The 13476-nt window shown below is 50.7% G+C and overlaps 1 protein-coding gene across 6 annotated transcripts; it reads right to left on the bottom strand.

The window, feature by feature from the left end:
* Nucleotides 1-250: 250 nt before the first annotated feature.
* Nucleotides 251-13430, bottom strand: LOC122391586 (tumor suppressor candidate 3-like). Of its 6 annotated transcripts, none has more exons than XM_043385659.1 (9): nt 13377-13430; nt 13038-13146; nt 12597-12766; nt 3289-3406; nt 2859-2999; nt 2401-2541; nt 1899-2072; nt 1183-1325; nt 251-994 (listed from the first exon to the last, which is right to left on the bottom strand). In XM_043385659.1, the coding sequence occupies exons 2-9, from the start codon at nt 13110-13112 to the stop codon at nt 979-981; spliced, it is 978 nt and encodes a 325-aa protein (XP_043241594.1). In that variant the 5' UTR covers nt 13113-13146; nt 13377-13430; the 3' UTR covers nt 251-978. The 6 variants fall into 6 exon arrangements, with proteins under 6 accessions (XP_043241594.1, XP_043241591.1, XP_043241590.1 ...); XM_043385656.1 differs by having other exon boundaries at nt 13038-13162; nt 13377-13417; XM_043385655.1 differs by having other exon boundaries at nt 13038-13162; nt 13363-13409.
* Nucleotides 13431-13476: the final 46 nt, after the last annotated feature.

Raw genomic sequence — 13476 nt, 5'->3', positions numbered from 1 at the left:
GCTGTCATCGATCACCAATACCGCATCCAGCCGTCTGCTATATCGCCGGACAGTCGCCTCGATCCTTCCTCGTCAAATACCACAAGCCTGGCGTAGCACCAATCCTTCCGGCCAATAACCGTGATACGCCTGCCGGCGCCTCTTTCGGCACTAAGGTATTAGCGACTTCGTTGAGACGTCCACCGTCTCTTTCCCTTTTCATTGCAACTCCATCTTTTTCCAGATATATTACGACAGGAACAGTGAAGGATCTCAGTACCAGGTTTATTGTGGAAAACGCTCGCCCACCCCGTGATTCGCACACTTTTGTGACACCGACCTCAGACCCTGCCACACCAATGTAGTGCACTCGGCCCCAGTTGACCGACGGTCGCGAACACCTCGCCGCCACACGACTCGGAGGACACACAGAGGACAAAACAACCACAGTAATTTAAAACCCAGGCGGACAAGAGGCACACGGACACCCTCCCAGCCCCCGCGGCGGCGGCGCCAATCACAACCGGAATGTCAGCCAGAGCGGCCCGGCCGGCTGCCCCGCGCCGCGCTGGCCGGCCGGCTGCCCCGCGCCGCGACAAATACCAACAAAACAACAACCGTACCCAGATCGGGCTGGTGCAGATGCGCCGCGTCAGCCTTCCCCGCCCTGCGCCCCATATAATTAACCGGGACGTCAATTTCCACCCCCCACCCCTTCAAACATAACCCATACTTGACTGTTATGCCATGCTACCACTGACAGCAGCATGGCAGCGGCAGGATAAAACTGAACTCCAAGCGCGCCGGTCCGCAGTATCCTGGTTGGTCTGATAGGACAGCCGGGCTGGGTGCACCACTCCCTGCTGATCTGAGCAGGTGACCGTCAGACTTCTAGTGGGTCTGGCTGTACCGATGACTTCTAGCGACTGCCAACCGCGGCAGGTGACAGCTGCTGCTGCCAGAGCCGGCGCAGCCTGTAGAGCCGATTTAGGGACCGACCTAGTGTATCAAGAAGCTGAAACGCACGAGAAGTTCGATCAAAATCATACTCGCTCGAGCTAAGCATACAGACTGCCCTGACCGCAAGACACACCACGGGCATTTATATTTTCGGCATCGTGAAGTTGCTAGTGCTGCCACTGTCTTCTAAACGTCCGTACCCTAACCCTGTTAACCCTCCCTAAGCCTGCCCGTGGAATTTACCTGTACGGGTAGCCGCCGGTCTTGGAACGGAAGATGGACAACACGAGGCTGAAGAACAGGGCCAGCATCGCCAGGCCGACGATGGCCATGATGCGACGCTTCTTGACGTCCGTCTTGGTGCTGGCCGCCTCGATCATTAGAATCTGAAACGCAGCGTTTGGTTACGCCGGTTCATACTGCGACTCTGTCGCAGTACCTATGACTAAGTTCGCCTTGGCATGCTTCAGAGCGTCGAAATCAAATCCCTGCTTCTGCTTCATCGATGAAAAAGGTTATCAATGGATCACGAAGCCAGGACGTTCTAGTGAACTTTAAATCGTAATCGTCGAAGTCCACGATAGATCAGCTTAACAAATGTCCGCGATAGATCAGCTTAACAAATGACAGCCCCAGCTATGTGCGAAATGAAACGACAAAGAGCCGGCTGACCTACGTTGTAACATGGACTTTACTGCGTTCCATTCAGTAGCGGCGGAACACCTTCAATTAAGGGGGGGGGGGGGGGCACTGCCGACTTTTGGTCCCATTCTTTCCATGCAACGCCCATAGGGCTAATGTTAAAATGCCAAAATCAAAGGGGGGCACGGTGCCCCGGTGCCCTTCCCGTTCCGCCGCCTATTGTTCCATTTCTGGACCCTGACATCCCGCCCTCTGCTCGCGATATCAGATCCCGATGCCGCCGCAGCTGTCACCCGCGTCTGCGCCGCCGGGCTCACCATGCCGCTGACGGAGAGGGCGCTGAGCACGATGATGATGTACGTCTCCACCACCAGCTGGGACTGCGAGCCGCCGGCGATGTACGACACGCCGCCGTTGCGCGACTTTTGCATGAACGGCGGCCCGCGGATGTGGTTCCACATCTGGCCCGACGTCATCGAGAACGTGAAGAACTGTGGCGGTAGGGGTGGGTGGGGTCACACACAGGCGAAGGAGGGTGAGCGGTGGCGCGATGACACATATGTGTATGAACTTGGAAGCCAATGAATTTTTAATTGAGGGAGCATGCACGGGAGTGAGATGGTGAGAAAAGGAGTCAATGAATGTAGCAGCTGATTGCACGGTAACTGCCATATAGTAAAGGACGTCCCCCACTGACCCTTTACTGTCCTCTTTTAATGCACTACACATTCCTTGCTACCACCCCACAACCCAGAAGGGCAAGCAATGCGCCGCCACGGCCCTCCCTCGTCCTGCGGGGCCGGAGCGTCGGCGTCTCACCAGCGCCATCACGGCCCACATGGTCTTGTTGTAGAGGAACTCGAGGTTGTTGCGGCGCAGGTAGAGCAGGAAGCCGAACAGCGCCATCAGCAGCAGCAGGCCGGCCGTGCCCGCGTAGTTGGGCGGCCGGATAACACGGATCTGACGCGGACACCGGCCGACGGTCAGTCACGGGGGACGGCGGCCACGCACAGCGAGCGACGAAACCGTGAATCGGATACAATCGGTACCTTTGGTCCCAGAAACGGAGACAGGCGTGACTGCGTACCTAATCGGCGCACATTCCGGTACATGAGTCGCCGATTAGAATCAACGTGAGACAAAAGAATACGAGACTCGTAACACTATCCGAATTAGCTCACGTACCCGCAAACACATGGCGAGCCTCCACTGTCCACTGTCCAGCCCGTCTGACACCCTTTCCCCGCCCCGACGCGGTGCCGCCCCGGGTCACTGACCTGAACGTCGGTCATCGTCTCGACCCACTTGGCGATGATCTCTGCCGAGATGCCCGTCCGCTGAATGTCCATCACGTCTGTCTTGCGGTAGTTGCCCTTGGCCGGGAAGTGGATGAACATGGGTGCCGTGTTGATCTTCAGCTGAAGACCGCAAACGAGTGGCATGGTCGGGACTCGGCCGTATTGACTGTTTTCAACTTCATTTTAATGGTGGTTTTAGTGTGTGACGCTCAATTTCACGTTCAATTATAGTGATGTGGATCGTTTATTGCTTCAAACGGCTCATCGGAAACCTTAACCACTAATTGTCAACAATTATTCGGGAGCGATTAATTGCCATGATATCTTTTTGGTGGGACCTCGGTCCTGTCTGACCTTTGGCCAACTCTTACTTCTTGTGTCTTGACTACCTCAGCCCCCTAGAACTTACCGACTGGAACACGTCAGAGCCCTTGTCGAAGTCGACCATGGTGAAGAAGACATTGTTCGGGTAGGACTTGGAGTACCGGTGAGAGGTGGCAGTGATCATATATTCATCATGTGCCTCACTGCAAAATTCAGGGAGAGGGCATGAGATAGAGTGAGTGAGCTGTCACATTTGTGGCAAGTAAATGAATGCTACACAAATGTAATTATAGCATGTGTTGAGGCAAAGACAAAATACGCCCGGTTATATATGACAAGATATAACCGGTTTTTCCGCGACACAACGAGCGTCTTCTTTGGGGCGGCCCCGGAGCCGGGCCGGCCTCTGCGAGCAGCGTTCGGCGGCAGGCGGGCGGCCGCCTCCGCCCCCGGGCGGCAAGGCCGCTAAGGCGGCGGCCTCATCTGATTGGTGGAGCGACTTGTGTCACGTGACGGTGACGGCGCGGGGTTTGAGTGCATTTGCGCGGTCACTCTGTTCTAAGCCGCCCGGTCTGACGCAAGTCAGCAGTGTTCTCGCTCTGAAATGTTTTTGCGTTTTACTGCGGTCGTGTTCAGTGGAAGCTGGAAGACATCAAGGGGAGTATAAGTTCGGTTTTATATCAATGTTATATTGATTGACGAGCATGTTTTTTTCCTTTCGTTTTTTTTTTGTTTATTTTTTACTGGTTTATTGTTTCTGTCTTATTTTTTCGTTTTCGGCATGAGGTCTGGTTTTTTGTGTTTATGTTATACTATCACGGTAAGAAGAGGGTCGATGAGCAATGGGTCGGCAAATACCCGGTATTATAGGTTCTTTGAAGGTTAGATGAAACAACGAAACTTGGACTGCTGGTAGAAATAGGCTTGGTGTGTTCTTCAGATTTTGGGAGATTGGGTGTAGGTATTTGCTAGGTGTAACATAGCTGTAACTGTTTTTTGTTTCTTCCCTGGAACGGAGCGCCGGACTTTGCCATTCTACACTCCGTGTGAGTGGAATCAGCTCATGCTTTCTCGGTGTAGCAGCTCAGAGTGCACGGCCTGGCCGGCGTAGGGTTTGGTGGCCACGTGGTATTGGCCGGTGTTTGCGCAGAGAGTTGGTATAATTGCCGTTTTGTGGTGCCTGGTGTTGGTTGAACTGTGGTTCCCATACAGGTGAACGGTTACTGGCGTAAGGTGTGCCAGGTGGGCGTACCCCGTGGAAAATGAGCTGCTGGTGATGTTGGCTCTGTCCGAGCGTGTCCGAGCGGGGTTTCCATTAGTGGTTTAGGGATTGTTGATAACAAGGGTACCAACTACCGGGTGAGACTTGAGAGGGTAAATGGAGTTCATGCTAAGGATAACCAATGCAATGGTATTGGTCTAAGTTGGTATTGTTATCTGGTGTTGATAGGTTGGAATGAAAGGTTTAGTGGGTGATACATGGAGGTACAGAGGTGATACAGTGGAACCCAGTTTGGGTGTGATAAGTCTCGGCGGACTAGGATATTATGGATTAGATGGGGAATTATGTAAGATGGTTTTGGGATGCATTAGCGATAGCATAGTAAGTTACAGGCTATTACCCAGAGGAAGTTTGCACACCCATGTTTAAAGGCTGCCGTAGGTAGGCATGCCATTTTCTAGGATGCAATTTTAGGGTAGCCCATGATTGTGTGGCTCTCACTCTGCATTGAGGTACGAGTGAACTGTGTTTCGTTTTTTTATGGTAGTGGCGTTTGTAAATAGTTTTTTTTTTTTGCCAGAGTGAGGTGCCTTTCTTGTCGTTGGTCAATAGAGCCTTGCCTAGACATGCATAAGCGACAATCATCATAGTAATATTGGTATGCAATATGCATATCCTGCCGATATGTCATCACACGCATTGTGAGTTAAATGGCCCCGGTATATATAACCCCCTTTTGATACGAGATTTCGGCTAAAAATGGTTGTGACACAATCTGTTTTTTTCTTCTTCTTCCATGGCTTGGTGGTTGGCATCCGACTCTGAACGGCGACGGATCGGCACACTCGGCGGGGCCGGCCCGCTTTACCAGAGTCTTCTCTGGCCGCTGAAGGATTCCTTCACAGCTCCTGTGTCAGCTGAGGGAGTTCCGACCCCTCCCAGCTCATCTAGCTCCAGTGGTGCTGCCTAGCAGGTCTTACGGGACATCGTCAGGTATAGGCCAAGGTGGCCGGGGTTTTGAAAGGTACGTTATTCCATGTACGGGGCCCGGTACATATCTGTTAATGAAGGTTCTAGGGGACCCGATAGGGTGGATTGTGGACGCTTGGGCATGGGCGATATCGGCATTTTTGAGGGGATGTTTGGTTCCACCAATAGGGACATGAGGGCAATGCTGGTGGAAAGTGAGATACTATGATAGTAATAAAATTATGATAAAATCGTTAGGCGAAGCCCGAAGATAAAAAATGAATCTATAGCAAGTCTAACGTTAGACGTGTTTTCAACCTTGGTTTGCTGCTGCTGCTGAGGGTTGTTAAATCGTCTGTAACTATCTTCAAAGCGGTCTATTTCTTAGCAAATTATTTCTACTTGTCGCTATAAAATATGAGATGACCTTTCTCCTGCAAAACAGCGAATGAACATTGAACAATACAGGTCAGGTAGGTACTATCATTAATAGTTAAAATGAAGGATCAGTATGCGTTGTTAGGACTGGGAGTTCCCCTCAGTGTTCCAAAATTGTATTTTGGCTTGGGTGGTCAAAGGAAAATTCCTAGGGGGCCGGGAACAATTTTCAAGGTGGGGGGGGGGGGGTGAGCATATAAAATACCTGACATGATGCATGTGAAACGGTGGCGTAGCTAGGGGTCTAAGGGGACACGTACCCCACCTCCCCATCGGGTTCAAAGGGAGCCTCGCTCGGGTCCGAGGGGCCCTGCGGCGCCATTTGACCAATGGGGGTTAACAATGGCCATATAGAAGGGCCCCATGGGGCTCGTTAGAGCTCCTCATGGACCCTAATTGCCACACTAAGATCTCTTTCAGGGCCCTACGCCGGATTCTGAGGGCCTCCTGGGCCTTTATAAGGGCTCTTCAGTGGTCTCCCAAGGCCCGTTACTGGCCTCTGAAAGTTCTTACCGGCCTATGAGGGCCCAGTTCTAGGGGCATTTCCTGCCTGTGATGGTCCCACAATTATTTTTCTGATGGCCCTATAACGGCAACTGTGGGGGCCCTAGTCGGCGCCTATGAGGGCCCATACCGGTGTCTGAGGGTTTCACATCCCCAACTCTTGAGTGCCTACACTAGTGCCTATTAATACCCTATATCGGCGACTCTGAGAGCGAGGACCCTAATCCCTACCCTACCCAATACCTGCGCATCTATAGGCCACCCACTGGTGACTTCTGAGGGCCCCACACCGGTCCGGTGACTCTCAGGGCCCCACCGGCGTATGATAGTACCATGCCGGTCTCTAAGGACCCCACAGAACTTCTTCTGCTGGCCTAAGGGCCTCTTGCCGGTCACTGAGAACCCCCTGCCGGCTTGTAGAGGGTTCGCGTCAGCAGCTCAGGCCCCACACCCGTCTGTAACGGCTCCACACCAGCGTCTATGAGGGCCCACAGCAACGCCTGTAAGGACCCTCACCGGCGCCTCTGAGAGAATCATACTGGCACCTCTGAGCGCCCACACCGGCACCTGCATGACATTCCCGCACCAGTGCCTCTAAAGGCCCCTTACCGGCGGCTCTGAGGGCCCTCCGCCGGTGATTCTGAGGGTGCTAACGATAACCGAAGACACCACAAGCCCTTAGTGTCGCTGAGCTTTTAATCCCATACCGGCCTTCCAAGGACGCCACGTAAGTGCACTCATTGCCCCACACCCCTCCTTTACACCCGGAGCGGGTAACCTGTGTTATACCTGTAGCAACGATTTTACCACCGTTGTACGTTAGGTATTTCTAAGGTTGACTCAAAATGGTCCAGTATAAAAGCTGGCCTGCCAAACTTATGGCCAAGGCCAGGCCCAAACAAAAGCGGGATGACAACGGCAGATGTCAAATCGATACTGTAACAGCAGAAACCATTCAGATGGCAAGGAAAATGCCGGGTGTTGATGTTTAGATGTATAAAGGAAACAAGAGGAAGTCCGGAAAAGGGAGGAAAGATCCTTTCTCGCTGCCTCAATGTTGAGGGGGCGCCGTCCCCTCGGCTCTCAGGTGGGGGGGGGGGGGCAAGCGCCCCCGCTGCCCACCTGTTTCCCGGGTCTATGAAAATTACTCACCAAATAAGGGATAAGGGTGGAAAATTGATGGCCAGATAAGGCCTAAAAGACTGGAAAAATAATGTACAGCAAAATTTAATACAAGGCTGGTATATGTGGGAAGTAAAATGGCTATCGATCCATGCAAATGCTTTTTGTTGGTAAAGTTGTGAGTGAAAAATGGGCTATTAAAAAATGGAGGCGAGTGAAAAATGATTTTCATTTGGATGTCGTTTCGCACCTAAATCAACAAAGTTTGGGGCACTGGTACGGGGTACCCCTCGCCGGCATCAGTTGACGTCACTCAGGACCTGCCTATGGTTGGTTGGTGGGTGAGTTACTGTACCTTCTATGGGTGACATTGAGCCAGCTCGGCGTTTGGAGGCAGTAAGCACCTCCTAAACGTGTCGAGCTAGGAAGCAGCGGCAACCTTTATACCCATATTGGCCTGTTTACAGCGTAGGGGCTGTCTATATGCTGGTCATTTGGTCCCTGATCAATCCGGATCTTCGCGGAAAGGCAAGCTTGTTGCCCGTGGCGGGTGATGCGGATGCTATCAGATTTCAAAAGCGGGTATTTTTGGTATTCAGGTCGGGTAATTGCCCTAGACATTCGGAGAATCTTGGGATGCCCAATTCTGCAAGTCCTGGGTGAAGCTCGCTAGTCTACCCGGGGGGTGTCCCCTTCTACAACGACCCCGGGGCAGCTCACTAGTCTGCCCGGGGGGTGTCCCCTTCTACAACGACCCCGGGGCAGCTCACTAGTCTGCCCGGGGGTGTCCCCTTCTACAACGACCCCGGGGCAGCTCGCTAGTCTGCCCGGGGGTGTCTCCTTCTACAACGACCCCGGGGCAGCTCGCTAGTCTGCCCGGGGGGGGGTGTCCCCTTCTACAACGACCCCGGGGCAGCTCGCTAGTATGCCCGGGGGTATCCCCTTCTACAACGACCCCGAGGCAGCTCGCTAGTCTGCCCGGGGGTGTCCTCTCCTGCAACGGCCTCGGGGCAGCTCGCTAGTCTGCCCGGGGGTGTCCCTTTCTACAACGACCCCGGGGCAGCTCGCTAGTCTGCCCCAGGGTGTCCCCTTCTACAACGACCCCGGGGCAGCTCGCTAGTCTGTCCGGGGGTTTCCCCTTTTACAACGGCCTCGGGGCAGCCCGCTAGTCTGCCCGGGGGTGTCCCTTCTACACGGCCTCTGGGCAGCTCGCTAGTCTGCCCGCGGGCGTCCCCTCCTACAACAGCCTGATTCCTGGAGCGGGCTGAGAGCCCTCCCCTTTTTTGCTGGGCGGCTGTCAACGACCTTCGTTGATGCTGTTCTAACCCCTTCCAAAGTTATGGGAAATTTAATGGTCGCGCTGAAAGGCATGTGCATAGGGTTCAAGGTAAAGGAGAATACAGCTTCTGTTGTCAGATGCCTCAGAACTCATGGATGGTTGTTTTTTCGGCGGGTATATCGAGGGCCTTTACTTGGTGGAGGCTATCATCGCAGTAGTGGCTAATGCTACTGGTTGTTAGTCCTGTGAGGGCTTCGGTATAAATGCCGTAATATTGCTCTTCATTGGTGACCGCCGTATCGCTCACATTCATGTTGGCAGGTTTAAGGGATCGTGGCGTTTCTGGTAAGCTTCGGGCCAGGTTGAGGAACTAATTACCTTCCTTCAACCAAGCACGTATTTGGGTGGGTTCCGCCACTGGTCTCGACACTGGCTGCGACTGTAGGTCTTTTGTGTTAATTTGTATCCCCCATTCGGTCTGCTGGTTTCGGGAAGGGGGTGTTTTATTATGGCGCATTGGTGTCTGGGTGGATGTATTGAATGGGTGGGGACACCATTGCGCCGCGCGGGGGGAGGGGTGGCGGCCCGTTGGCAGGGCAGTCTCGGTTGAGACTTGTATACTTGCTAGTGTGTTTGTGTCGTGTTCATTTGGGCTGAATATACCAATAGCCCCTTTTTGTACAGCTACAGTGTTTTCCTGGAGGGGCTTGGTTGTGAGGTTTGCGCTGAGATTGGTTACGCATAGCATAGCTAATTGTCTCTGTTTGCTGGCAGCTCGAAGGGGAAGCGGAAAATACGCCCGGTTATATATGACAAGATATAACCGGTTTTTCCGCGACACAACGAGCGTCTTCTTTGGGGCGGCCCCGGAGCCGGGCCGGCCTCTGCGAGCAGCGTTCGGCGGCAGGCGGGCGGCCGCCTCCGCCCCCGGGCGGCAAGGCCGCTAAGGCGGCGGCCTCATCTGATTGGTGGAGCGACTTGTGTCACGTGACGGTGACGGCGCGGGGTTTGAGTGCATTTGCGCGGTCACTCTGTTCTAAGCCGCCCGGTCTGACGCAAGTCAGCAGTGTTCTCGCTCTGAAATGTTTTTGCGTTTCCCACCCACCCACCACCATTTTTGGGGCTTTTTTTTTACACGCACCACACTCTTAAATAAAGATGGGTTTTTTCCACAAAATGTGGTTTTTCCCCAGCTAGGTCCCCCGGTTTTTTTCTAGTTAGGACTTTTTCCGGGGGAGGACACACACGACAGGGTTTCTAGTTTGGGTGGGGACACCATTGCGCCGCGCGGGGGGAGGGGTGGCGGCCCGTTGGCAGGGCAGTCTCGGTTGAGACTTGTATACTTGCTAGTGTGTTTGTGTCGTGTTCATTTGGGCTGAATATACCAATAGCCCCTTTTTGTACAGCTACAGTGTTTTCCTGGAGGGGCTTGGTTGTGAGGTTTGCGCTGAGATTGGTTACGCATAGCATAGCTAATTGTCTCTGTTTGCTGGCAGCTCGAAGGGGAAGCGGAAAATAAATATAAAGACACGATACTCTCAGAATGTGCCTAATCATTACGGGTGCAAATGATAACAAAAATAATGCCACCAACACTACAAACTAAGGGGCATTCCACGTCAAGTGAGACAAAAAATGACCATTTTGAACCTCACCTCCTCCGATTTTTGCGATACTTTGTGAAACTACTCATCTATATGTGAAAAGAAAGGAGACATGTTTTTGTCAAGATATGACGTCACGTTTCCGAGATACACGTCATCAAACATTGACTTAGGCAAGGCACATTATCATCTATAAAGCGTCATAACCGTTGAAGTTTTAGACATATCACCATGAGACAAAGTGTGAAATGGAGGGAATAGATCAGGCTTTAATTTGTGGATAACAATATTGACCTAATTAGCTAATTAATGAACTAAATTAAAATTCAAAACATAAATTTTGATTTTCTGAAAAATGGGTACCCTTCGATTTTGCTGATTTTTACATATTTCATCCTCCCATACATTAGCTACATCATATAAAAAATCCAGAATGGGCCGACGTCTACGTAACTGCCTTTTGGACTTCGGAATGTCTGGCACTCGCGAGTTTCGTTTTAGCAACCAAGGAGAGGCGCTACCCGGAGATGCTTCTTTCTGCCCCAAACCAAAGCAAACCTAGCCTGACTTGACGTGACCTGACCTAATCTAACATGCGTAAATATGTACAGCCCTCACGGCAGTTGCCGACTGGCCAAATGCTACTTAGATACGAACATTATCCCTCACGACATTTGCCGGCTGGCCAGATGCTACTTAAAAAACGAATGCGTGTTTAAACACTTGAGGCTAACCGGCCACGAGCCAGCCACCTTTAGATTACGAGGTGGGTACACTCGGCACACTAACTACTAAGCCACGGAGATAGCTGGTCATCGCGGAGATGTAAGCCAGTCTTTTAATGATGCAATTGGGCATTCTCCGGGCAGCGCCTCTCTTTGGTTGCAAAAAGGAAATACGCCTGACTCTCCCAGCGCTAGGGGAGAAAGGCCCGGTTTAGCCAAAAAAGGTATAAAAAAACGGAATTTGAATTGTAGGTGGGGCGGTGGGGAATTCTATCGTGTGCCAATTTCATGGCCCTAGATCAATATCTTCAAGATCAAATGAGGTTAATCGTGATGAAATTTGATATGGTGACTATTTTGCGTTTATACGCCCATAGCTCTAAAAGTTACTGGCCGATTTTCCTATTTCTTCCTTTTTACGACATTTGTAGTGTTATGAGAATCTTTAGATAATCTAACAATAAATTTGGCTGTTAGTGGCCTGCTAAGAGTAAGATGTCGCCGGCAAAGGCGCGGGGATCGGCCGACGCGGGAAACGTTTCAGTCACAGATTGTGTTTGCACCCTAATAATTCATTTTTTACCAGTCGGTTTTCGTATTTATTTGACCATTAGTTTGCCTGTACATTTTTAAGCCTTCACACAAAATTTGACACGAATCGATCATAATCAGCGGTAAGAAGCGCAGTGCAAAGATGGAACCGTCCGGCGCCGGCACAGTCTACCATTCAGGCGGCAACGGCCGACGCCGGCCGCCGCGCCGCTCCGGCAAGATGTTTGACTTTACACCGCTACTACTAGAAAAGTTGTGGACCGATTTACCTATTGCTTGCACAGGAGGATTTGCAATTCAATTCTGGACAGATGCTGAAAGTTTGGCGTTAATATAATAGTTATGGCGCGAGTTATTGGCGAAAAACAGGTGGGGTTGGCGAAATCCGCCCCTTCCATCGCCCGTGCTACGTTGCACTACTTGTTGCTATATCATCCAAAGTTATCGTTGGCCCACTCTAATTTTCTCAGCACGTATGCCTTACGTGTGGTGGAAGATAATGTCCAAATTTGAGCAAAATCGAAGGGTACCCATTTTTCACAAATTAGATTTTAAGAAATTAATTCAAAATAAAATAAATTCAAAATCACCAAAAAATGTTAAAATTACCAAATTTAACTAGCATAACTCCTCGTGTTCACGTTTCCGTTTGTTTGAAATTAATAGCTTCAAAAATGTTGAAGCTATAGATCTTTCAAGATTGCAATACACGTCTAATTCTGCTAAAAAAGCAGAAGTTTAGCGGCTTGTATCTCTGTAGCCCGAGGGCATATGACAAAATCCTTTGACCCTCAGAGGTTTCACCCAACAGCCAACAAGTATACCAAGTTTGAACAAAATCGCAGAGGTGGCCGATTTTGGCTGTCCCGGTTGACATGGAATGCCCCCTAAGAGATACTGAATCACAAGTGTGACAAGAGCAGGACCAAGCAGGACCTAGTTATTAAAAAGGGCTGAAGCTGAGATGAGTTGGCTCACCGGCAGATAGCGCAGCCACGACGCGCATCCATAGCTGTGAACATGACAATGGTGGAGTAGTTCCGAGGGCCACCTCGCACCAGTGACTTGAATCGTTCTGTGTCCAGACTGATGACATGACTGCGGTAGCTGAGGTCACTCATCTGCTGCCACCTGTCAGCTAGGGATAGCTGAGGGCAAGAATGGGCGACATTGAAACAAACAGAAAAGGGGCAAAAAAATTATGCTTTGCAAAATTCTCAGTGACAATGACATTATTTTTATTTGAGGTTGGTTAGATGCAGTTTGGCAATGTCCCAGTGACGATGACATTATTTTTATTTGAGGTTGGATAGATGCAGTTTGGCAATGTCTCAAGGTGCCAGCATATGTATAACAAGTGAGAACATGGTTATTATAGGCTATCCTCATAATCCTAAAAATTATAGGCTAAAAACTCACCTCTTTCTTCCGCACTTGTTCAGACAGAGAAACCAGCATAAAAAGGCAAAATACTATTGATGGAAGTGTCCTCATTTTAATCTTTTCAGTTGAGCTTGTATTCTTCACTCTAAAAAAAATATATCCTGCAATAGGTCACCAACACAACAGGGTGAGTGTGGATTTGATTTCAGCCAGTCAAAAATGTGACTTCAAGTTTGAAAACAGGACGGCAATACGATGAGTGGGAATACGGAAATAACGTAGCCTTCGACACTAGGATCCGCGTGATTTCTCGAATATTTTGCAGATAAAATCCATATAATAATAAATTAGAAATAACAACCGAAATACAACCACCTCCACCGTTTATTTGCCGGCTAGCTAAACGTGGCAACGAAAATAACAAAAGATTGCTATGCTATTGGAACTTATTATGACGTAAAAATAGTGTTTTGAA

This window comes from Amphibalanus amphitrite, unplaced genomic scaffold (assembly GCF_019059575.1).
Source record: "Amphibalanus amphitrite isolate SeventyFive unplaced genomic scaffold, NRLGWU_Aamphi_draft 000445F_arrow, whole genome shotgun sequence".
Taxonomy (NCBI): domain Eukaryota; kingdom Metazoa; phylum Arthropoda; class Thecostraca; order Balanomorpha; family Balanidae; genus Amphibalanus; species Amphibalanus amphitrite.
The sequence above is the reverse complement of the archived record's forward strand: the minus strand, read 5'-3'. Positions and strand labels throughout refer to the sequence as shown.